A 25,752-nucleotide genomic window follows, 5' to 3' on the forward strand; every position below is an offset into this window, starting at 1 on the left:
TGACTTAGCTATTCTCACAATACAATGACCCAAGATGACTCTGAAGGACTTAGGATGAAAAACGGCCTCCATCCCCAGAGGAAGAACTGATAGTGTGTGAACACAGGTAGACGCAGTTTTTTTTTTATTTTTCTTGAATTTTTTTGGTTTTATCTTTCACAACATGATTAATATAGAAATATATTTTCAATGACTACACATGTATAACACATATCAAATTACTCACCTTCTCAATGAGGGGAGTGGGGAAGGAGAGAGGGAGAGAATTTGAAACTCAAAATTTTAAAAATGAGTATTAAAAACTGTTTTCACATGTAATTACAGAAAAATAAAATAGTAAATAAAATGTTAAAAATAAAAAAGTAAAAAAAAAAAACCAAAAAGGATTCCTCATATACTCTACGAGAGGCAGGAGGCATCATGGACAGAGGAAAGCCTGGAAGTTAGGAGGCCTCAGTGTGCCTGGCTGCTGCCCCCTGCCCGGTGAGCTGCCCTGGGCCAAGCCCCTCGGGCCACGACCTCCAGATCCCAGGCAAAATGAAGACGATTCGAGGAGAGAAGATGTGACCTGAGCTGCCCTTTGTCCACAAGGACGAGGAACGAAATCAAGGGCAGGAGAGTTTAAAAGCATCACTGATCTGCAGAGGCTCCAGAAATCAAACCTGCAAATAAAAAATGTGAGCCTCACAAAGCAAGGTCCTCTCTAGCAACTCGTCTGAACGATAAGCCACAGTTCACTGTGCCCATCCTAACAAGCGGACAACTGGACGAACTAGAATGCTAATTCACATCTCTACCCTGACTCGAGGGTTACTAACCCTCAGATGGAGGGAGGGCAGAGAACATCTCCATTTCATGGATGAGGAGACAGACTTGTTCACGATCACCTTGCCCGTAAATGTCAGAGCCCGAATTCGAACCCGGGTCTTCGGACACAATTCCCATTATAATACGCTGCTTCCTATACCAGGAAGAGCTCTCATACCCCCCTGGTGAATACACTCAAAAAAGGCAGGCACCCGGAGCCTCCAGCCTGAAAGCAAAGAGCTGGATGGTCTATTACTGAAAATAGCACACAGGTGTGTAGGAACAGCAATGTCCTTAATTCATTAAAAATGCCGCGTTTCCTTCATTCTCTGTGGGGAATGTCTATAAGATCCTTTATCTCAAAAAACATTTTTTTCTAATCTCTATGACTTGACCTACTACAGAAAAAAATTGTATTTCTCTACTGAATCTCTATCTTTCTAATAACATGGAGACATACAACATGAATCATAACGTTCAGGTTTGTTATCAGAATCACTGCGACTGCACAGATTAGTTCAAACCAGTGAACTTCTCTGGAAAAGTCCTTTCTTTGCAAGGACAGAATGCGCTTTTCCAAAACTGAATCACAAAACAAAAAGACTTTACCTTTTTATCTCCTGACTGGGACATGGTGAGTCACTCTGAGCTCTGGCCTCTGGAAGACAAAAATCATGAGTCACCTTCAAAGCCAGGCTCCTTCCCAGACATTCGGCGCAATGACCTCCAGCAATATCCAGGAGAATCCAGGAGAAATCAAAGACTTTCCTTTCTTCCCAGCATCATTTACTATTATCACCCAAGAGAATTTTTCCCCTAGCAAGACCAACAATGGGGGGGGGGGGGGGAAGCAAGGTTCAACCACTCTGAGTTATTTCCTAGATCACTGGAACATCTGCTTGCCCAAAGCAATCGAGATCAGGAACCACCGGTGGGCCTCCCCATTCTCATAAATCCAAATCACAACAGCTGGATAGTACATGTTAGAGGATCAGGAAAAAGGCCCATCTCTGCCCCCCACCCCCTCCAAAAAAAACACCCAAAAGCTACAAAACAGGGACAGGAAATGAAAAAGGAAGAACATCTGTAAGTTGGGCTTTTTTTTTTTTTTTGACAATTCAGCTACTGGCCAGCGAAGGGAGGAAATGCCTTCTTTAGGACACCTGTGCCTGTATCCTACAGAGGCTTTCCTGCTCCTTTGTCCCTGTTCTGGATCAGCTTCGACATAAACAATCCATACAACTAAGCACCCAAGAACCACCAGGCATGAAGACAGAGCATGGCTGGAGTGAACAGAGGAGATTCATGCTCACGCCTGGAAATTCCCAAAGAGATCACACAAGTGGGAAATGGACCAGTATGTACAAAAATATTTATATTTTTGTGGTGGCAAAGAGCTGGAAATCAAGGGGATGCCCATTGATTGGGGAATGGCTATATATATGAATGTAATGAAATACTACTGTGCTATAAGAAATGAGGAGCATACAGACTTCATAATAACCTGGAAAGATTGATAAGAACTGATGCTGAGTGAGGGGAGCAGAACCAGGAGAACATTATACATGATTATAGACACAGGATATCTGTAAGGACTAATTTTGACAGACTTGGCTATTCTCATCAAGCAAGGTTCAAAGACAGCTCAAAAAGACTCATGATGGAGAAAGCATTGCACATCCAGAGACAGAATTATGGAGTCTGAACACAGATTGAGGCAAACTATTTGCTCCCTTTTTTTAACTTCTTTTTTAGTTTCATTTCTTCTTTCTCATGATTCATTCCATTGGTTCTAATTCTTCTTTACAACTTGACTATTGCGTAAATAAGTTTAATGTGAAGGCATATATAGAACCTATATCATATTACATGCCATCTTGGGGGGGAGGAGGAGGAGAGGGAGTGGAGAAAATTTGGAACTCAAAAACTTGTAGAACTGAGTGTTGTAAACTAAAAACAAAAAATAAATTTTAAAAAAATTTAAAAATTAAAAAAAAAACAAAAATTCCCAGCACTAGGCAATCACCTGAGCACCTCCTGTGTTCAAAAGAACATTTGTGCTGGCAGACAGGTCTGAGGACTAGGCTGACAATTTAATCAGTTTGGGGAAGAAACTCCCAGATATAAAAACTCTCACTTTCAACCCAGAGCTACAGCCTAGTACCATCAGGCACTGCCCACAGTAGGATGTCCAACTCAAGGAGAAACAGGTCATAGATAGGCATTTAGGGATCCCTGTGGGCTACATGTTGACTGATTTTTAAAATGTAACCTTACATGTTTTATTGTATTTTTATTTATTTTGTTAAATAGTTCCCAGTAACATTTTAATCTAGTTTTGGCAGCACTCAGAAGTGTTACTGGCTACCTGTGGCCTGAGAGCTGCGGATTTGAGCCCTCCGGCCTAGAGCTCTCCAAGTCACAGATAGTATGTGTCTGAGGTAGGCCTCGAACGCAAGCTTTCCTGGGTCAAGGACCAGGTTTCTGTCTCCTAAGCCACTTTGCTGCTCACACTGGCAGAGATACAGTTTAAATAGCACTACTGGTCTGGGAAGCCACTCAGCCCACACCCCCTCCTTTTACAGATGTGCTCACAAATTGGTCCAGGGCAGATGTGGAGTGAGCCTCAGAAGCAGGTTTTGAACTGACATTCTCTGATTCCAAAGCACTGTCAGGCTCCGTACCCATGACCCTACCCTCACAGAGAAAGAAGTCTAGCAGAAGGCACACAACTTGACAGTTTTTATTCATTTCTATTCCTTTTCTCCATGCTCATCCGTTCTGGGCCTCTCTGCAGCCTTGGACCCTGTTAATTAGCCTCTCCTCTCTAGGTTTTAGTGGCCCCCTCTCCTGGTTCTCCTCCCACCTCTCTGACTATTCCCTCTCAAGCCCCTTTGCTGGATCTTCCCCAGGGCATACCTGATAACCCTGGCAGACACCCAAGGCCCTGGTCCATGTATAACCTCTATCAGATTGCTTACTGTCTCTTGGAGCGGGGCGTAAAGGAAGGGAAGGATAGAATTTGGAACTCAAAACTTTTCAAATAAAGCCGCATGTTAGACAACTTCACACGGCTTCAATTACCACCTCCATGCGGATGATTCTCAGACCAATTTATAAAGCCCCAAACTCTCTCCTAACCTCTAGTCTCCCATCTCCAGCTGCCTCTTAGACATATCGGACTGGATGTCCCGTAGGAATCTTAAACTCAAAGGCCAAAACTGACCTTGTTCTCTTTCCCCCAAAGCCTCTCCTCTTCCAGATCTGCTTATCACCGTCAAGGACTCCACCATCCTCCTGGCTACCCAGGCTCACCCACCACATCCCATCAGCGGGCACATCTTGAAGATTTCGCCTTTCCAATATGTCTCCAATACACCCCCTCCTCTCCTCTGCCCCCACCCTGGTGCAAGCCCCCATCCTCTCCTGCCTGGACCACAGCAATGGCTGCCGAGGCGGGGCAGGGCACGAGGGCGTCGGCTGCCTCACATCTCTCCCCACTCCAGCCCATCCCCCACTCAGCTGTCAAAGCACTATTATACACACACACACACACACACACACACACACCCATTCAATAAGCTCCCAGTGGCTCCATTACCTCCAGGATCAAACTCGAAATACTGTTTGGCTCTCAAAGCCCTCACTTTCTACCTTTCCAGGCCACGTGATCCTCTCTCCCCAGCTCCGGACTCCGAGCGTGTACACCAGCGGCTTCCCACACCAAGAATGCCCTCCCTCCTCACGGCTGCCTCCTGGTCCCCAGTTTCCTGCTTAAAGGCTTAGCTGACATTCCACCTTCTCCAAGAAGCCTCTCCGAGTCCTCCCTCATCTCAGTGACGAGCTCCAATGTGTCCTATCCATTTCTGGTTTGTACCTAGTTGTTTTCGAGGTGCCCCCCTCATCAGACTGTAAACCTCCTCGGGAGTAGCGTCTGGCTTGTGCCCCAATTACTGAATGCCAGATAACTGACTGACTTCCATTTAACTCACCAAATATGAAGCAAGGCCATTTATTATTAATAACAATAACAGGAGCTAGCATTTGTATGACACTTTAAGATTTGTTTGCAAAGCACTGCCTGTGAGCCACCTCTAAGAGACCAGTGTTGTGACTACCCCATTTTACAGAAGAAGAAACAGTCCAGGATCATGTAGCTAATAAGTAACCGAGGCGGGATTTGAACTCGGGCCCTCCTAACTGTGTGCACCATCAGACCTGCTGGCCTTGGAGGATACAGAGATGAAACTAGAAAAAAGGAACGTGGCACTTAGAGAGAAATGCAAAAGGAAGACGGCACCTGCCCTGCAGAGCTTGGGAACGTGCCCGTAAAAGCCTCTCTCTCCTTCCCCACAACCCCCATGCCACCTAACCACTGAAGGAAAAGTGGCAATGACAGCGCCTTCCTATGGAAACACCAAATTTCTAAAGTCATTCCTCAGCCACATCAGTGGCTTAAACACACATAAGGGTGGGCAGCCAGGCTTGGGCTCTCCTTCACCTGGGACCCTGGTGGGTGCTGATCCCTCCTGTCCTCAACAACAGTCCTGTATTAACTGGGAGCAAGCTCTGCCTACCACATCCAAACACCACCAGCAATGGCGCCAGGCCGCTGGGCAGAAGGAGGGCCATTTCAAAGGATGATGCTTCCCCCCACCACTGCTACCGGACAGGAACATCATGGTGGCCCGAGGGCTAGCCAAAAAGACACACTGGAAGTGACTCCAGAGGACTTGGCAACAAAACCAGCGGGCAGAAACTCTCCCAAAAGCAGGAATTTTAGGCCGAGTTCCCATCAGAGACTCCAGCCCAGCACAGGCAGCAGCTCCCAGGCCAAGCATTTCTGTCACACCATGACACCAAGGGACAGATCTCATGTTACTTCTCTGGAAGCTGCAGATTCTGAAGGGCTCCTAGCTAGGAAGAGGGCAGAGCTATGGCAGAGCAAGGACAGGAATCCAGGTCCTTAGCCCCAGAACTTGAGCTCCTTCTACTCTCCTAGGCCTCTTTGGCTTCTCAAGGTAATACATCCCCCTCTAGGACATCTCTCAACAGGAAGCGTTGGGGTTTTGGTCTTGCGTTGAGCTGAATTACTGAAACTTTCCTCCAGTGGGATTGAGCAGAATCAATCCAGCCTCTCTTGCACTAGATGCTGAGGCCTGCTCTTGCTAGAGGTGGGGTCCCTACTTCCCTCCCACTTCCCCTTCCCCCACAGTCTTTCTGGATCTAGAAGAGCCTCGGAGCCAGCCCAAGTCCCATTCTGTCTACACCCAACACTGGCCCCAGCCAGAGGAGGGAAGACCGGACAATGGAAAGGGAGGGACCCCAGACCCATGTGGCCAGTAGTATCCATGTGCCTCGTGCCAATATGTGTAAGAAGTACGTGCCTACAGCTCATCTTCCAGCCAGATGCTGGCCCTTCTCACCTCCTAGCTACAGCTCCAAGCACAAGTCCTCCTAGCAGCAGATGCTTTATGACCATTAAATGTTTGCAGTCCTTTCCAAGTTTCGTGTCTGTACCTCCTCAATGACTAACGACGTTTCCTTAAAGCCATCTCCAGACTCCTGTTGGTTTCTTGCCAGCCCAGCTGGAGGAAGGGGAGACAAGGGAGAAAGGGTTCGGGAAGCAGGGGTGAGGAGCGTGGCTGAGAGGTCAGCTCTTCGATGCATAACGGGCCCCCGATAACTTAGACACCAAATTCCTGAGCAGCCATTATCTCCATCCATCAGGGCTAAATGAGCCCCCCAGCCTTCCTCACCTGTGCCAGGCTCTCCAGGAGAGTCTGAGACATGGACCCACTGGATTCAACTCAGCTTCCCAAAGCGCCTATGTACAACTTTGTAAATCTCCCAAGGCAAGTATGAGGGAAGGGCAGGAGACTGGCAGACAGGAGCGAGGCAAGCCCTTCCCTCCCCTGCTCTTCCAAACTCAGAACGTTAGCTGCACGAGACTGCAGATGATCAAAAGGGAAGGCCCTGGAGATGTGCCAAGAACCGAGTCTAGGAAAGACCTCCTGAGCCACACACCAGCTGGCTGCCCATCCCAACAGGCAGAACACAAAGTGTGGGGAAAGTAATAGGAGACGGGAGGGAAATGATTGCTGGAAGGTTGGGGGGAGGGGTGGCCATCATTCCTATTCCCAGGCCCTGTTAGTGGCATGACGCTTCTTGTACTAAGGGACGAACAGGGGCCTCCCACCTGGCCTCATCCAACAATAAATCAAATCTTCCTGCAATTAATCATGCTTCCTGGGCTCGGCCAAAGGGTGAATCATCTAGATCAACAGAGTACGCAAAGATCTCTCATGACAAATATCCTAGGGATGTATTACTCATTTTCAAAGCAGAGCTCAATCAAAAAAAAAAAAGGTTAATGGTGATTCTTTGAGGCATCACGAAACAGTGAAAAGAGCTGCCTTCCAAAGCCAGCCAGCGGACCTGGGCTCCGAAGCTCAGATGCTTTCAACTTGTATGACCTTGGGCAAGTCACTTCTCCTTTCTAGGTCTCAGGGTCCTCATCTGTAAATGTGAGGAGATTGGACTAAAACATCTCTACAATCCTTCCTTCAAAATAAATCTTTGATCCTATGCCTGGGTAGGAAGGAATTGATGTGACACTGAAGCTGACCCGGGAAGTGACCCAAACCTCACAAGACACGCAGATACACCATGTGCCAGGCATGTGCTAAGTGCTGAGGACAGAAATACAATGAAGCAAGACTTGTCCCTGCTTTCAAGAAGGCACCAGATAAAGGGGAGCTAGGAAATGGGGTCAAGGAAAGAGGATCCACATTGGGGAAAGGCTGCTGGGGAGGAGGCGGAGCATGGCAGTGAGGGAAGGGAGCCTGGCTGGGAGCCCCCCAGGGATGGAGATCTCAGCCAGTGAGGGCCTGGGCCATCAGCAGCACAGCCCAGAGCAGAGGCCTGGCCAGGCGAGCAAGGTCAGACAATGCACAGCCACCAAAACCCCTGGCACTTGCTTGGGCCTCTCTCAGCCCTTGTCCTGAGCAAACACGAACAATTCTCACTTAATGACGGTTTCACATCTGTCATCTGGGCTTATGTCTTATTTTCTATTAGACTCTGCACCCTCTGAGGGCAGGGGCCTTAGTATTCCCTTCAGGACTCAGTTACTTTCTACCTTAGGACCCCCAGCACCTCAAAGAGGTCACATGACAAGTAATTAGGAAATGCTCACTGACTTGAAAGGGCTGAGATTCCATGGCTCAGCATTTACCAGATGCCAAGGCTCAGGACACCCATGTTAGGCCTCTAATGGCTAAGGTGTTAGACCCTAGGAAGAACCGCAATCAGTCCCCGTGGCATCAGCAGAATTCTTGGAGGACAAAAGGAATATGGAATAGCTTCTCGGTGAGATTCCTTATGGAACGAGAGTAAGGATTCATGTTCACTTTTGAGGAACCTTGGGGAAAACATACACACTGACTGGGAAATTCGAAAGAGAATAAGAGTTGGGCAAGAAGACAAAAAACCAAGAGGAAATATATGTTCATCCATGTAGAAAGGAGGAACTCACTGTATACAGGTGTCAAAAGGCCCAGGGGCCCAAACTACTCCCCAGGTATCCACTAATCTTTGTTTTCCTACACAAAGTTCCGGATATTGAAAACTCCAGGAACGGTATTTCTAAGGAATTACCTCACAATTTCAGGTGGTAAAGTTATTTGGCTCCTTGCCTACGTTCTCATTACATTGTCACACCCTTCCCGACATGAAACAATCACGAAGAAATTCACCTCATTCCATGACCCGGTTGGCTGAACCAGACATCATTTAACCTTCTCAGACCATAACAACAAGAGTCCAATCTTGCCCAAAGCCCACAGCAGTGTGCCACCTCATTCACCACCCTCATTTCAATGGAACACAAAACTGCAGCTGCATTCACTGTTAAATATACACAGAGGAGAAGAGAGCCAATGCAATAAAGAAAAATGTCTCCACGGTAATCAGGGGAGAACTTTTTGGGAAGGAGAAAGGTGATTTAATTGGTGTGGAAGCACCTTCCACCTGTGCAGGCCTAGAGCCCTTTCCATAATTCAGTCTTAGAAAGCTATCCAGGACCCTGAGTGACCACCTGACACACACTCAACCAGTATTTATTGAACACCTCCTATATACAAAACATTCTACTGGGAAAGTCACAACATTTAGATAACACATGACTCCTGCCCTCTCGAAGCTTACAGTCTAGCAGGCAATGAAAACTCTAATATAAAATATACCATGGTCAGGGCATTAAGGGCAAGTTGTGAGGGGAATCGGGTAAGACTTCTGACTGGGGGAGGACAGTGGGCAGGTGGTCACACTCACAGGATCAGCTCCAACTACTGAAAACCTCAACTGGAGACAAAGCATTTGTGCCCAGACAGGGTGAGGAGAAACAAAAAAATGGGGGACTCTATCAGTACTGGGCACTCTCTACTTCCAGGCTCCATACCAGTTCCATGGGTATTGCTGCTTCCTCCACCCTCATAGCTCCCAGCCCCTCTAGCCCCCGGTAGGCCCTTCTCATGAGTCTACATGACCAAAAAGCCTCATCATGTGCTGGTCAACCTTCCAAGCTTGGCCTTAGCGCCTTAGGGCTCCTGAGGTGACCACCCACTGCCAGGCCCAGCTTGGTAGGACCAGGAAGACCAGCACTCCACAGGCCTAGTCTTCGGGGTCACTTCCACAACAAGAAGGCACTTCAAAGTGGGGCACAAAGTAGGGCATAGGTCCTATGTACCCATTAGTTCAACATGTAGTGTTTTCTGTTCAGCTGGTGCCACACGTGCTAAACTGCTGCAGTCCCTCCTCTCCTGGGAATCTTATCTTAAATCATCATCGAATTGGCCTCTCTTTGAGAAGCAAAACCCAACACTAATTACAGCTTCCACTTACGCAAACACAAAGGCTGCAGCTTGCCATCATATCATCCTCTATTCTGAACTAGACCATCCAATAAATTAGGGAGGAAGGAACCTGGATCATTTCCTTCAGGATATAAGAAGTAAACTTCTCAGGGCCAGTGTGGGATTTTCCTAATGTCAACTACAACAAATCAAAACCAATTATGGGAAACGTATGAGGATTGCCCCAACATAAAGCATTTCAAGGAAAGAAAGAGTGGGAAAGGGAAGGAGAATGACCTGAACTTTTGAAAATCATTCCAAAAGATGATTTTATTTGCCACTTCTGAGTAGTCAGATGCCTCAGAATAATGAGGATGATAATGGTATAGAGTTTTACAAATCTTCACAAAAGTCCTGTGAGATGATACACATACTATCAGGACCATCTTACAGGAAAGAAGACTGAGGCCAAGAAAAGGAATCTGTCCAAGTTCACATAGCTAATTGGGATTCACACAAAGAACATTCTATACCTAGTTAAGCAAAGTATCAGGCACAGCAAGCTAAAGCAAGATAAGATGGCTAAACCCACAGAGGTGAGGGCCTATGGGTATATCAGATGTGTTGGTTGGTTTTGCCAATTGTGCCTTCCTTCCTTGGAGGAGCTGGCGGGAGGAACACTAACCATCACCAGGCAGCCTGGTAACAGGAGCTCCGTAAAGCAACCTCAGGGATGAGCAAGCCTGCAAAGTCACCAAGCACCACTTCTGTAGGGACCCTGGGCGAGGCCAAGATGGGAATTCAAACAAAGGAAAACCTCGGGCCCCAAAGAGCCTTCGAGCCTGTCAGACCAATAAAAGAGGCACCCAGATAACTAACACAGATCAAGTGTGACGTAAATGAAAGAAGACACCAAAGTTCTGTCTGTCTGCCACACACAGCTTTACGTAGACCTGCCAAGAACCCAGATGTCTCCTTATACAGGCCATTCCTCCTCTCCCCAAGCAGGCCAGCAGAATCACACGACTCAGAGCTGGAGACGAACCACAGACTGATCAGTGCTGACTTTGCTCGTTCAGACATGGTGACCTGGACCACAGGTGCCAGCTGCTCACACCAAAAGTGTAACTTTGCTAAGTTAAAAGGAAGAATAAGGAAGCTGACGGCCTGGCGTCCTGATTCAATACCATGCCTGGCACAGATTCTCGCACGTGGCTGACATTTAATGTGATAGTCACTGAACAGCTCACATTTATTATCTAAGCCTTTACATGCACTGGGCAGGTGATGGATCCACAGAGATGCTTTCCAGGCCACTCAGAATCTTTGATATTCCCGTTTAATTGTAAGGCTAATTGCAAGCTAATCATTCTTAGCAAAAAGGGGCTATGCCAAGGGGTTCCAGCAAAGGTTCTTAGGACTCCAGTGCCCGGTGTTTGGGAGCGCCTGATTCTCTTTCAGGTGGAAGAGAACGTTCTTTCCCAAACTGGTTTGTCCGGTTGCATCTTTTGTTTTTTCCTTCTAAGATGACCACACGAAGGAGATTTCCAAAGTATTTGATGGACACTTGGCTCAAACACTCCAGTGAATCTGTGCGTTCACTCATTGGGGGGTTCTCCTCACAAGGGAGACAAGGGAGGCCCCCTGCCTGGGGGCCTCCTTCCATGTCTCCAGAACACACTGGCGCACTCTGGCCATCCCCCATCATCCATTCTTTTTCCAGTCCTATGATTCCTCAATGATGTTTTTACTCCTGGTCTTGCTTGGAAATATGCCTCCTAGGACAAGAATCTTCAAGGTAAAGAAATGCTTCCTTCCATCTTGTTATGGTTCCCAGTTCTCTAAGATGGCTGTGGATATGAGGATGCCAAGTAGGAGGGATGCCTGTTTCCCTTGTTGGGTGCATCCTATCTTTCCAGGCTGATCACATCTACAGAATCCCTCACACCCTCTGGGATCCTGCCAAACTGGCCTCCTCTTTGCATTCCCCTTCCCACCATTCTATTTCCCATCCCTGTGCCTTTGCCTAGGCCATTACCCCCCACCCCCCACTCCATCCCTGCCTAGCAGGTTCTTGCCTTCCCCTTCACCTCAGAAGTCCTGGCTCCCTTCCAGGCTTGGATCAAGCACTGCCCTCCTACAAGAAGGCTTTCCTGATCTCCCAGGTTGCTGCTTCTAGGGCCCATCCAAAAACGTTCCTGTATTTATTTCATATGCAGCCTGTATTTGTATATACAGTTACAAGCTTATCCTCACAGAAGGTCGAAAGGTCATGGGAGGCTGGCATCATCTCACTCTGTCTTGGTAACCCCCAGAGCCTCACCCAGGGCCTGGCACATAGCAGACATTTATCATCCACTTCCTGAAAAAGGAAGACAAAGACCTTGTTGGAAAACGAGAGAACAAAGGAATAAAGTGGCTCGAGCACAGTTACAGAACAGGGGCCGGGGCGGCTCCTCTGAAGAGCTGATGCTGCAGGGGAGCAGAGGTATGGGAGCCTGAGACCTGTATGAGCCAGTCTTCGGGGGCATCGCCCTGGAGACACCTCTAGCTCCGATCCTCTGCATCCAAGGCTTGTGTCCTTTCTAAAACATCCTCCTGCCCCTCACGGAATGAAGCCGAATGCTGGGTCGAGCACAAGGTGCACAAACACATGTGAATGAACAAAGGAAAGAATGAATGAAGCATCTGCTCAGTGCCTCCCATGTACTAAGCACCCAGCAGACAAAAGGAAAAGCGGACAGGCCCAGCCTTCAAGGAGCCCACATTCTGATGAGAGAGACAACACAGCGGGAAGGTTTCAGCTGCAGGTCAGGTGGAAAGGCCCCAGGGTCCTTAGGGGCAGGCCTCTTGTGGCGTAGCCTCCTACGGTGCCAAGGACTAGCACACACAGCAAGTAAAGCACTGGGCCTAGTGTCAAAACCAGCTGCAAACACTTACTATCTGGGTACCCTGAGCAAGCCACTTCATCTCTGTCTGCCTCAGTTTCTTCATCTGTACAATGGGTTACGAATCACACCTCCTTCCCAGGGTCGTTGGGAGGATCAAATGAAGTATCTGTAGCATGTTTAGCAGCATGTGTGCCCCACACATACTAGCACCCAGCAGAGGAGAGGGCCTGGCCCACAGCAAGGACCGTCCTTCCTCCCTTCATTCCTCCCTTCCCTCCCTTCTCTCTCTCCCTCCCTTCCATAAACATTCATTAAGCATCTACTATGTGCCAGGCACTGTGCTAAGAGCTGGGGACACAAAAAGAAGCAAAAGCCAGTCCCTGTCCTCAAGGCGCCTACAATCTAATGGGGGAGACAACAAGCAAGCAAATATATACAAAGCAGGCAACATACAGGTTAAAATACACACAAGATGCCCAGCTAACTGAATCTGCCTCAACATCTCCCCTATACATGCCCCCATCACCCCTTGTCTCCTAACCTGTCCCCTCTTTAAGGCATCCTCCACACAGCCTGGCCATGTCGTTCTGATGCACAAAGTCCAGTGGCCCCATAACTCCTGGGACTAACCCTCCTGCAATTTAGCATTTAAAGCTCTTCACCCTTCAGCCTCCACCTACCTTTCCAGACTCATTACACATTACTCCCCATCACACGTTTGACTGTCCAGTTAAACAAGTCTCTTCATCCATGACTCTCCAGATCCCATCTCCAGGCCTTTGCCCTCGTGGTTCCCCCTGCCTGGCATGTTCTTCCTCCTCTCTACTACCTCTTAGAATCCCTAGCTTCAACCATTCTGGAAAGCAATTTGAAACTATGCCCAAAGCTAAGTTTGGAACTCTACATACCCTTTGATCCAGCAATACAACAACTAGTTCTGTATCCCAAAGAGATCCAAAAAAAGGTGGGGGGGGAGAACCTGTTTGTACAAAAATACTGATAGCAGCTCTTTTTGTGATGGCAAAGAACCAGAAATTAAAGGGATACCCCTCACCTGGGAAATGGCTGAACGAGTCACGGTATATGATTGTAATATACTACTGCGCTAGAAGAAATGACAAGCTCCAGAGAAACCTGGAAAGAATGACATGGACTGATACAAAGTGAAGTGAGCAGAACCAGAATATTATACACAGTATTAGCAACACTGTACAGTGACCAACTCTGAATGGCTTAACTATTCTCAGCAACACAATGGCGATTGCAAAGGCCTCATGAAAAACGCTACCCATCTCCAAAGAAAGAACCGACAGTCTGAATGCAGGTTAAAACATAGTAGTTTTCACTTTTTTATGAGGTTTTTTTTGGTCTGTTTTCTCTCATAACATGACTAATATGGAAATGTTTTGCATGATTGCATATGTATAACCAATATTGAATTGCTCTCTGTCTCAGGGATGGGAGAGAGGAGAGAAGGAGGTAAAGAATTTGGAACTCGAAATTTCTAAAAATGAGTGTTAATTGTTTTTACATATAATTGCAAAACAAGTTTTTAAAGTATTTTTAAGTAGGGATTAAAAAATAACAAAATTCTTCAGAGAAGGGACTTTTTCATTTTTGTCTTCATACCCTCAGTGCCTGACACAGAGTGGTTCCAAAATGCCTGATTGATAAATTCAAATCAGCTGGCTCTGATGAACCACATCCTTGGAACCAATGTGACCGCTGAGCCACTACCAATGATACTTAAGAGACCATGGAGGAAAAGGGCAGGACCTCAGGACTGTGGGTCATATGTCCTAATTTTCAAAAAAGGGAAAAACCACATGCCAGTGAGCTTGACTGAGGCTCCTGGGAACATCGACAAGATCATTAGAGAGGTGGTGGCCAACAACTAGGAAGGGAGCAGCTGGACTCCTCCAAGGCAGACTCTTCATTTCCTTTCTTGTGGATGAGAGGATGCCATGGCTAGAATTCATCTAGACTTTGGTTTTTGGGTTTTTTTTTTGGTTTTTTTTTTTGCTTTGCCCCAGAGGGCAAATGGAACGTGGACAATTTGGAAGAAATGTAAGAAAAACTTCCTAATGATTAGAGTCATGGAGAAGTCAGATGAGCCGGCCCAGGGCAATGGCCCCCCCACACACACACACACACCCATCCATGCCAGACACCCACTTGTCCAGGGTGCTGAAGAAAAGATTCTAATCCAGGAAAGACCTACACCACCAGGCTCAAGGCTCCTTCCTACCAGTTCTGTGAGACAGTGTTGCAAGAATGAGATTTCAGTGATTACAACTAGGAAAGGGGAGCCAAAGGGATACAACCTTGCGTGACCCTGGGCAAGTCATGGCACCCTGACTGCCTCAGTTTCTTCATCTGCAAAATGAGCTGGAGAAGGAAACAGCAAGCTGCTCCAGTAACCTTGCTAAGAAAACCTCAACAAACAGACTTAGGAACTTTTTTTTTTAACTTGTACTATGCAGAGTTTATAGAGATCAAAAAAGCTTGCTCCAACATGTCTTAGCAACTGACAACCTTGGTACTGTTTATTCATAACCTCTGTTGACTTTCTTTTAAAACATTACCAATAATCTTTTGTTTTTACACCACCTTTATTTCCCAGTATTCCCCTCACTCTTCCTCCATCCAGAACACCATCTCTTATAACAAGGAATATAAACGAGGGGAAAGTAATACAGCAAAACTAATTAACAATCAGCTGAGTCTGTTCTACACCCACAGCCCCCAACATCTGTGAAGAAGGGAGGGAGGCAAATCCTCCTAATTCCTCTTTGGGGCCAAGCTTGGCCATTATGATCACAAAGCATGTGGATTTGATTTCCTTTTTTTTTTAAATATACTTTCCACTTATGTTGTATTTATCATGCATCTTGCTCTCCTGGTTCTGCTTACTTCACCGGATATCAGTTTATAGAAGTCTTCTCATGTTTCTCTGAATTCTTCACATCTGTTGTTTCTTAGGGCACAGATACATATGCTCACATTTATGGGTCACATTTGGTTGAGTGACCAGGGCTGGGGAACCTGGGGCCTCGAGGCCACATGTGGCCCTCTAGGTCCTCAAGGGCAGCCCTCTGACTGAATCCAAACTTCACAGAACAAATCCTCTTGTTCTGTAAAACGTGGCCTCAGTCAAGGCTATGGGTTCTCCACCCCTTTAGACTTTCCCCAGTTGCTGGACATCCATTTGGTTACCAATTCTTAGCCACTAAAAAAAAGTGCTGCTATAAATACTTTTGTCTTTATTAGACCGTTTTTTTCCTTCCTTGACTTCAGCTTCAGGTATATTTCTAGCAGTGGAATCTCTGGATCCAACGACATAAACATTTAGGCATTTTCTTATACATATCATCCACCTACAGCATCGAGGCTGCTCAGCGGACAGAATGCCAGGCCTGGACTCCAGACTCCAGTTCAGCTCTGGCCTCAGACACTACGAGCTATGTGACCCCGGGCAAATCACCCAACCTCCGCTTGCCTCAGTTCCCTCACCTGTAAAGTGGGGACAATAACAGCACCCACCTCGCAGGGCTGCCATGAGGCTCTAATGAGATAGTGTCTGCAAAGCACCTGTACACAGTAAGGCCATATAAACACTAGCTATCGTCGGTACTACTCTTTCCAAATTTCCAGATAGGCCGGGCTAGCTCAGAGTTCCAGCAACTCTGTAATCACGTGTCTGGCCTTCGCACTTCCTTCACCAGTCACTGTTCCCATCTTTTGTCATCTCTCCCAATTCGCTGGGAGCTGTTTTATTTGTATTTCTTTTCATAATAATTTGGAATAATCTTTCACGTAGCTGGTACTAGTCGGCAGGTTTTCTTCCACTCCTTTGGGCTTTGGGCACCATAGCATTCCAACTGGCTTTTTTCAGTGACTCAAGAGAGAATTGAGAACTTTTCTTAAAGTTTCTTTAAGTTTCTTTTCATTCTTTAATGTTTAACCTAAAACTCAGCCTTCTCAAATCCCACCCTCCACCTGGGAACACTGCATAGGTCAGACTAGGTTCATATGCTGGTTACTTTTGCTGGACTGGCTTTCTCCTCCTCCTTTTTATTCTTTATTGTAAGGCATGAGTCTCATGCGGCTGGGTGGTGCAGTGCATAGAGCACCAGGCCTGGAGTCAGGAAGACCCGAGTTCAAGTCCAGCCTCAAACACTGCCTAGCAGTGTGACCTTGAGTGAGCACTTCACCCTGTTTGCCTCAGTTTCCTCATCTGTAAAATAAGCTGGAAAAAGAAATGGCAAACCGCTCCAGTGTCTTTGCCAGGAAAACCCCAAACAGGGTCACAAAGAGTCTGAAACATCTGAATGATAACAACAGGAGTCTGAGAAAGGGGGGAAGGACGTGCTTGGAAAGGATGGCGGGGATGCAGAAAGAAAGGCGCTTGTCACCAGGAGAATGTGGATCTGGGTGCGGCCCGGCCACATCTTGATAGCTGGAAAACTGAGACAACAGCTAAGCTGCACAAAGGAGCTGAGGTCTGAGAGGAAGGTAAGGCTGCACTTATCACTTCCAAAATCAAGCCAGACCACTCATTGTGCAGGGAGCCTTTGCGTCCTGAGGCTTTCCGTTGGCGCCCTGGGTTTTCCTTTGGCCTGTGCCAGCACTGGTCACCAAACACTTAGTAAGCACCGGCTGTGTGCAGAGCAGCAGGCCGGCCAGTGGCTCTGGGAGAGATACGGAAATCTGGATCAGCTACAGCCCTCATCCTCCTGGAGCACATATGTTACAAGCCCCAAAAACTACAGGGGGCAAGAATATAGGATGAATGTATGTCAAGGGAGGCAGGAGGGAGGAGAGGCCCCAGCAGGAGAGGAGAGGGGCACAGGGGTTCCAGCAGGGAGAGAAGGGGGTCAACGGAGGTGGGAGGGGGCAGAGGTGCCAGCTGGGAAACAAGAGAGGGGCAGGGGTCCCAGCAGGGAGAGAAGGGGGCCAAGGGAGGTGGGGGGGGGGGGGGCAAAGGCCCCAGCAGGAGAGGAGAGAGGGGCAGGGGTCCCAGCTGAGAGAAGGGGAGGGGGGGCAGGGGTCCCAGTGCGGAGAGAAGAGGGTCAAGGAAGACAGGGGGGACAAAGGCCCCAGCAGGAGAGGAGAGAGGGGCAGGGGTCCCAGCTGAGAGAGGAGAGGGGGGCAGGGGTCCCAGTGCGGAGAGAAGAGGGTCAAGGGAGGCAGGGGGGGACAAAGGCCCCAGCAGGAGAGGAGAGAGGGGCAGGGTTTCACAGCAGGGGAATAAGTTGAGGACAGAAATTCAGGGATGTAGGGGATGGGGGTTCTGGGCACAGGCTAGGGAGACCTAAGTTTGTTTGTAGCCTAATAGGGTAAGTGGCGCAAGGCTGTCCTGAAGAAGGTAGGAATGGGATCACTGGCACAGGCAGATGCCTAAGGGCATCATGGTACAGCAGCAAGCGGGCACAGCACCAAGGGTTTGGAAACTGGAAGGGACCCTGGAAGCCCTCTGATCCAACACCTGTCCAAGGACCTGGGTTTGAATCTCAACTTTGCCATTCCCTACCTGTTTGACCTTGGGGTTGCATAACATCGACAACCCTCAGTTTCCCCACCATTAAAGTGAAGGGGTTGTAGCACATCCCCAGGAGGAAAATGAAACCACGAGGATCCGGGAGGAGGAGAGCTGAGGCAGCTGCCATCTGACAACACAGCTTTGTCAGACCCTGAGCGTCCACACCTCTGGGCCTGAGACTCCTCATGTACAAGAGACTGACGAGCCAAGGCCAGAGTACCGGGGGAGCTAACATGAGAGAAGAGGGTCTGACCCCCCCCCCATGAGACTGCTGGGCCTAAAGTGTAAAAGGGACAAAGTCAAAGCCTGGGCAGGATTCTGCCCCCCACGTACCCTCCACCTGGAGCAAGGCCCTCCTTTACAGGAGAGGAGGTTGGGGGAGGGGTCCTGGGGCCAGGGTGGGAGCTTCCCAATACCAGGACTCCAGGAGTCAGAGACCTCAGCCTTCCCAGTGAGCCGAGGCCATCCCCTAAGGGGAACAAGGACATGGGATGGACAGGAGGGCGAGGGCTTCCACAGTCGCTCTTCCTCTTTCTGGCTCCTTTTCCACAGGGATCATTGATTTTCAACCTTAAACTAAGCCTCCCGCAAGCACATTCAGTGAATGTGAGGTGTCTCCCCCCACCCCACCTCCCCTGGCAACTTCTGCCTCCCAGGATGTGGGAGAAAAGGGGAAGGGCAGGGGCCCCTGGACGCTGCCCACCTCCAGCCAGACACCCATCAGTTAAAGAGGGGAGGAGAGGAGAGACGGAAGGAAGGAGGGAGGACAGAGAGAGGAAAGGGGAGAAAGGAAGAGAGAGAAAGAAGATGGGAAGGAGAGAGGAAAAGGAGGAAAGGGAAGGAAGAAGGGAGGGAAAAGGAAGGGAAGAAGGGAGGGAATAAGCAGGAAAGAGAGGGAAGGGGGCAAGAAAGGGAGAGAAGGAAAGAGGAAATAAGAGAAAAAAGGGAGGAAGAGAGAAAAGGAGAGAGGGAAGAGGGGAGGAAAGAAGACGAGAAAAAAAGAGGGAAGGGGGAGGGAAGGAGAGAGGGAAAAGAGAGAGAAGGGGGAAGGAGACAAGGAAGAAGAGGGGGAGAAGAAGAGGGGGAGAAGACAAGAAAGAAAGAGGGAAGGGAGCGGAGCCGAGAAGGAGCCGGACAGGTAGGAGGCCGGGAGCCCGGCAGCCCCTCCCAGGGCTTGCTGGCACACACGTGCCCGCTCATGCCCGGCCAGGGGCCCGGGGCACGTTACACGTTGGGGCCAAGGCGGGGAGGGGCTCCCGGGCTCGGGTCCCGGTCTTCTCCAGCCCTGGCCTCGGCCTGGTCCCCCCAGCTGTCATCTGTCCCGGGCCCTCTTCCTGTCCAGCGCTGACCTCTCTCACACGCCCACCTGGGGGTGCCCCCCCAACGTCAAGCCCCACGTGCCCCGACTAAAGTCCCCGCCCCCCAGACCCGAGGGCCGCCGCCTCCTCGCCCTCCCCGCACATCCCCCGCCCCAGGCCCCCGGGGCGTGGTCCCCCTCGGCCCTTCGCTCCCTCTGGGGGGACCTCCAAGGCTGTCTGCCAGGAAGTGGCTCTCCCGCCTCCGCGCCTTTGCCCACGCCGTGTCCTCCGCGTTCACCTGGGTCTCTCAGGACCCCGCCCATGCCCAGATGCTAAGGATGGAGGGGTGAGAGACATGGGGGGCTGTGAGGGGCTGACCCCCCCCAACAGGCCGGCAGCTCCCCAAGGGCGGCAGGGCCCGCCGGGCAGAGCCCTCCACCTGGCCTGGGCCTCGCCTCCCCGCTCACCTCACTAAGGTCCGCGGCGTCTCCTCAGGGGGCGGTGGCTCTGGAGTCCGCGCCTCCCCGCGCCCGCCGCTCCTCCAGCTTCCCACAGGGCACCGCGCGCGCCCAGGCCGCCCAACCCCCGCCCCACCGGGCCCTCACACCGCGCACGCGCACGCGCCCCCTCTCCAGAGCAGTCGGGCACGCGCAGGCGTACCGCCGGTCCCAGCCCCAGCCGCGCGCGCTCCCGCGCCTGTCACGTGCCGCCTGGCCCAGCCCCCACCTCCACCCACCCCGGCAAACCGCGCCACCGCCCTGCAGCGGCGCCCCCCCCAGCCCCTCCCCCCGTACCTGCTCAGCCCCCAGCCCCCCCAAACTGTGGGCTCCCAGAAATCACGCCAGAGACTCACAGAGCTGAGAGGACCTTGAGCACAGACCTTGAGCCCAACCCTCCATTCTACAGATGGGGAAACTGAGGCTCGGAGCTGGGAAGGTGCCCTGCCTCCCCCCAAACCAGACAGAGCCACGGGGTCCCCCTCTCAGCCACACCTCCTGGGGGTGATGGGGCGCTGGAAGGTATGGTAAATTGAGGTCTCAAACCCCAGACTGCCCACCCTGAAATGGCCTGGAAGGGCCCCTGGCCAGGGAGCCCCAGCACCCCGGACGGCACCATTCCCCATTTGTCCGGCCCTGCACTCTTGCCCGAGCCCTTCAGGAGCCTCATCCCTTGGTGACCCCTTCGCTGGTGCAGGCACCCACCCCTCCAGTCCGAGCCAGAGCCTTCCACCAGCCAGAGGTCCAGCTTGGCAGACTGAGTCCAGGCTGAGAATGGGCAGCCGCAGACAGGCCGTCAGCGGTCACCTCCACGTCCGGAGCTCTGCCCAGCCCAGGGGCACAGCTCCCTCCTCTGATCCTCAGCCTTGGGGTTTGTGTCCAGGGAGACAGACAGATGCAGAGGGCGCCCACAGGAAAGACGGGAGGCCAGAAGGAGGCAGACAAACAGGGAAGCTTTGAAAGGTCTGGGTGATGTGTTCAAAAAGAAAAGCAGGCTGGGTGGGACATGGGACGTGTCACCTAGAGCCCCTCACACCCCTTAGGCTCATTTTACTGGGCGTTTGACAAGTTCAGAGTTAAAACAAAATGTCTGAAGAGTGGAAGCTCCCTGAGGGTAAAGACTTTTTACTTTTCCACTGTATCCCCAGAGTTTAGCACAGTGCCTGGCATATAGTAAATAATTAACAAAGACACGTTGGTTGGAGAGAGAAAGAGAGAGAGGGAAGGGAGGAGAAGAGAGAGACAGAGAGAGGAAGGTCTCTAGACAGAGGGAAGGAGGGAAGGGAAAAGGAAGAGGGATGGAGAGAGTGGGAAGGAGGGGGAGATAGGAGAAATCTTTGAAGGAGGGAGAGAGAAAGAAAAAGGAAGGAAGGGGAGAGAAGAGAGAGAAGGAAGAGAGGAGAGAAGAAGTAGTAGTGACATCTGACAGAAAAACAGCACCCTCTGGCCAATCTGGTGATGAGCCTTCAGACAAGTAAGGTGTGACAGACAGCAAGGTTTAGTGGATAGGTTGTTTGTCCTCCTGAAGAAGGCCAATGACCTCAGGAAGGTGATGCCATGACTTCCAAGTGAATTGGATTTAAGTGAAGCAGGGCTGTGCAAGGTCACCAGCCTCACTCTCTCCTCCGGAGCCGTCTGGGTCCAGTGGCCAGATATCCATCAGGACGACTGGAGATGGCCCCAACGCAGCGGGAGACCTTGGCCTTTTGGAGCTAAGGTCTTTCCCAGGTCTCGGTTTGTCTGAGACAGCTGATGGGTCTAGCAGCTAACCTGAAGCCAGGAAGACTGACTTTCCATGGTGCATTGGAAAAAGCACTACTCAGGGTGATGTCACTCGGTCAAATCACTTTATTTCCCTGGCCTCCATGGCCTCATCTGTAAAGTGTGGGGAGTTGAGCTAGCTGGTCTGAGGACCCTTCCATCTCTAAGTCTATGATTCTAACCCAGGTTCAAATCCCACCCTACACACTTACCGGCTGTGTGACACTAAAATTACCGAGCCTTTCACACTCAGTTTTCTCATCTGTAAATGGGGATAAAGCAGCACCTCCGTCTCAGGGCTGTCATAAGGATCAGATGGGACAATATATTTTAAAAATAAGTCTATCTTCAGGCTTAGGGAGGTTAGCAAAGTAGAGAGTGTCAGTAGGGGACCAGAACCAGGATTTGTCTCCTGGTGTAATTCTATTTCCACAGGCCATGCTTGAACTCAGTACAAGAAGCATTTATTAATCACCTACTGTATGCCAAGCACTATGCCACCTTCCTCGGATTTTTTTTAAAAAGTAAAAGCAGTCCCTGCCTTCAGGGAGCTAAGTCTGTTAGAGTAGGTGCCTGAAACAGTCTCCAAATGTCTCTGATGCTTAGTGGATTTGTAGTCATGGACCCAAGCTGATGCAATGGGGACCTTGACCCAGAGTGCAGGCTCTACCACGAGCTAGCGAAGCCCCGGCCCCTCTCTGGGTAGCAGATGCAGCTTCCCTCTTTCCTCTCCTGAGAGTTCCTGAAATCTCAAGGAGAGGACCTCTCCTGCCACCAAGAGTGTCCCCCTGTCGTTGGTGGAGCACTCCTCCTGTCCTCCCTGCCTCCTCCCCATCCTGCTCCTGAGTGACAGTGTTCCCCAAGGCTCTGGCCTAGGCCCTAGTCACTCGGTGACCTCATCAGCCCCCACTTTAATGACCTTCAGATTCATATGTCCAGGCCACTCCCCTGGTCACCAGCTGCCCACTAGAGATCTCAAGCTGGCAATCGAAGGCACCTCAAACTCAACAAATCCCAAATACATTTCATTCTCTTTCCCCCGAATCTTTCCTTCTTTTGCCCTTCCCTGTTGTCGTCAAAGGCACCGGCCTCTTCTGGCCTCCCAGGCCTCCGATGTCCTGTTTTCACAACCTCTGCCCTGTCCCTAACTCCTTACTACCATCATACCTCATGCCAACCATCGCACCTGGCTGTTTGGTTTCCACAGCTCTAGCATACTTCAATTCAATTTAATTCAATATTAAGCACCTACTGTGTACCAGGCATTATGCTAAACACTGGGGATACACAAAGAGACAAAAGACAGTCCCTACCCTCAGGGAGCTCAGTCTAATGGGGAAGACGACAAGCAAACACACACACACACACACACACACACACACACACACACACACACACACACACAGTCTATACGGGATAAATAAGAACAGAGGGAGGGCCCCGGGATTTAGAGGGTCTGAGGAAGGCTTCCTGTATGACAGGGGCTTGGGGTTGGGACTTAAAGGAAGCCATGGAGGTCAGAAGCCAGAGCAGAGGAAGGAGAGGTTCTAGGCCTGGGGGATAGCCAGAGAAAATACCTGGAGCTGAGAGGTGGAGGGTTTGAGAAACAGCAGGGAGACTGGTTGTCACTGGAGCAAAGAGTATGCATGGAAGAGGTAGGTGTGAGAAGACTGGAAAGGGAGGCGGAGCAGGTGAAGGGCCTTGAAGGCTGAGCACAGCATTTGGCCATAGGGAGCCACAGCAGTTTGCCTTTCTCAGGACTCACGCAGCCACCACCTTAGTTCAGTGCCTTACTTCTCACCCACACCATCGATTTGGTCTCCTCACCTCAAGTCTCTCCTTTCTCCAATCCATCCTCCATATTGTTAAAGTCGCTTCCTTAAGAGTCACTCCCCTCCAGAGTAAATGTCAGTGGCTCCCTATCACCTCTAAGGTAAAAAAATAAACTGGGTTTGACTTTTAAAGCCCTCTGCAACCCGGCCCAACCTACCTCTCTCATCTGGCTGGATGTCATCCTCCTTCCCATACTCTTCTACCTCCCTATCACTCCCTCAAGTTTCTCCATGTCCAGCCTCATTATCTTTGCACTGGCTGTTCCCTTCAGCCCATAATGTCCTCTCTCCTCACCTCCACCTTAGAGAATCCCTTGCTTCCTTCAAGATTCAATTGCCACCCTGAGTCTTTTACGTATTTCCTGACCCCCTCCAACTACTTTTGCCCTCCCCCCTCACCTATCTTGTATTTATTTTTTATTTATTCTCTTCTATTTGTATATCTGTCTCCTCTGAGAGAATATAAGCTTCTTGAAGGCAGGGACTGTCTCATTTTGGTCTGGCTCCAGCCCTTAGCATAGTGCCTGGCACATAGTAGGTGCTTAACAAATATTTGCTGATTTTAGAAACAGAGTCCTACAGTGTCCTCTCTGCTAAGTCAGGAGGTCTGCAGGTGGAGACCATGCTGTTTGTGAGCTTCGTATCCCCAAGACCCTCCACAGAGAAAGTACCTACTAAGCATGTGCTGACGGGGCCTACATCCTGAGCATAAGTCGCAGACCTTGACAAAAACCGACGGGCTTTGCTCTTCCTGTGTCACCACGTCAGAGTAAGCCAGGAGAGCAAATCCACACAGATGGAGGTTAGAGGAAGTCTCATAGACGGCCAGCATGCCATCGAAGGCCAAGACAGGACAGGAAAGACTAAGAGTCTCCTCCATTAGGCCACAGTTTGTTATATGAGAAAAAGAGCAAGGAAGAATAATATTGATGAGACTTTCTACCAATTTAGAGGAGATTAAATTAAATAAAGCATTTGTTAAGTTCTTACTATGTGCCAGTCACCCTTATGGGTACTGAGGAAGAAAGGAAGGAAAGAAGGGAGGGAGGAAGAAAGGAAGGGAGAGAGAGAGAGAGAGAGAGAGAAAGGGAAGAAAGAAAGAAAGAAGGAAAGAAAGAAGGAAAGGGAGGGAGGGAGGAAGAAAGAAAGAAGGAAGAAAAAGAAGGAAGAAAGGAAGAAAAAGAGAGGGGGGAAAGAAGGAAGAAAGAAAGTGGAAGAAGGAAGGGAGAGAGAGAGAGAGAGGGAGGGAGGAAGGAAGGAAAGAAAAGAAAGAAGGAAAGGGAGGGAGGGAGGAAGAAAGAAAAAAAAGAAAAAAGAAGGAAGAAAAAGAAAGAAGGGAGGGAGGAAGAAGGAAAGAAGGAAAGAAAAAGAAAAGAAAGAAAGTCCCTGTCCTTCCAGAGCTTGCATTCTAATGGGGTAAGACAAAAAGGAGAAGTGAAAAAGTCAGGGGAGGAAAGGTCCTCAATCTCCCGTCTCTGCCTTTGCATTGGCCACCCCCTTCCTGGTATGCCTCCCCCCCTCACCTCCGCCTCTTAGAATCCCATTTCCGTCCTGCTCTGCCCTCCCTCCCCCCCAAATTACCTTGTATCTATCTTGTGTCTTCTTGTATATACTTATGTGAGGATACCTTGTTTCGCCTGACAGAGGGTGAACTTGAAGGCAGGAGATTTCATTTTCTCTTTGTATCCTCAGTGACTAGTGCACTGCCTGGCACATAGCAGGGGTTGAATAAATGTTTTTGTATTTATTTTTATATTTACTTTATGTGTTATGGATATATGGATGGATGGATGGATGGATGGATACATACATAGTATCTTCTGTGTTAGAGTAAGGAGAGCCAGGAGTGTACTTGTATCTCTATAACCTAGCACGGTGCCTGACTCAGAGTAGGTGCTTTATAAGTTAATGCTTGTTCATTGATTAATTAGCCTGTCAGGATTCTAATATTTGGACATTGTGAGTCCTTGAGACACAGAGGTGTGCTGTCCTTTCTGCACATGCCTTTAACTCAGCTAATACACAATATATTGGGACAGTTTCTAAAATGGCCCTCAAACAAATGTCATTTTTTGAATGCCCAGGGGTGGTGAGTCTCTCTACAGCTCTTAAGAAGTGGGGGTCTCTTGCTGCTCTGCAGTGTGCCCACCAGTCCTGAGCACTGACCTCCCACCCATCCCTCCCTTGAGGGGCCAGAGTCCAAAGGTGTCAGGGAAGTCTAGGACCCAGCCCTAAGCTGACTCTGCCTCCTTCTTTCCAAAGTCCGGAA

The 25,752-nt window shown here is 49.6% G+C and overlaps 1 protein-coding gene across 1 annotated transcript in view; it reads right to left on the bottom strand.

Moving 5' to 3' along the window:
* LOC118833436 (septin-2) overlaps positions 1–20,007 on the bottom strand; it is a 136,588-nt gene extending 116,581 nt beyond the window's left edge. Inside the window, exons 1-2 of the mRNA XM_036740794.1 lie at positions 19,861–20,007; positions 1,417–1,465 (exon numbers count right to left, since the gene is read on the bottom strand). Of these exons, the coding sequence (XP_036596689.1) occupies positions 1,417–1,440 (24 nt within the window). The 5' untranslated portion in view covers positions 1,441–1,465; positions 19,861–20,007. The remainder of the gene's footprint in view (positions 1–1,416; positions 1,466–19,860) is intronic.
* Between the last annotated feature and the right edge of the window lie 5,745 nt (positions 20,008–25,752).

The sequence above is a fragment of the Trichosurus vulpecula genome, chromosome 1 (genome assembly GCF_011100635.1).
Source record: "Trichosurus vulpecula isolate mTriVul1 chromosome 1, mTriVul1.pri, whole genome shotgun sequence".
Classification (NCBI taxonomy): Eukaryota; Metazoa; Chordata; class Mammalia; order Diprotodontia; family Phalangeridae; genus Trichosurus; species Trichosurus vulpecula.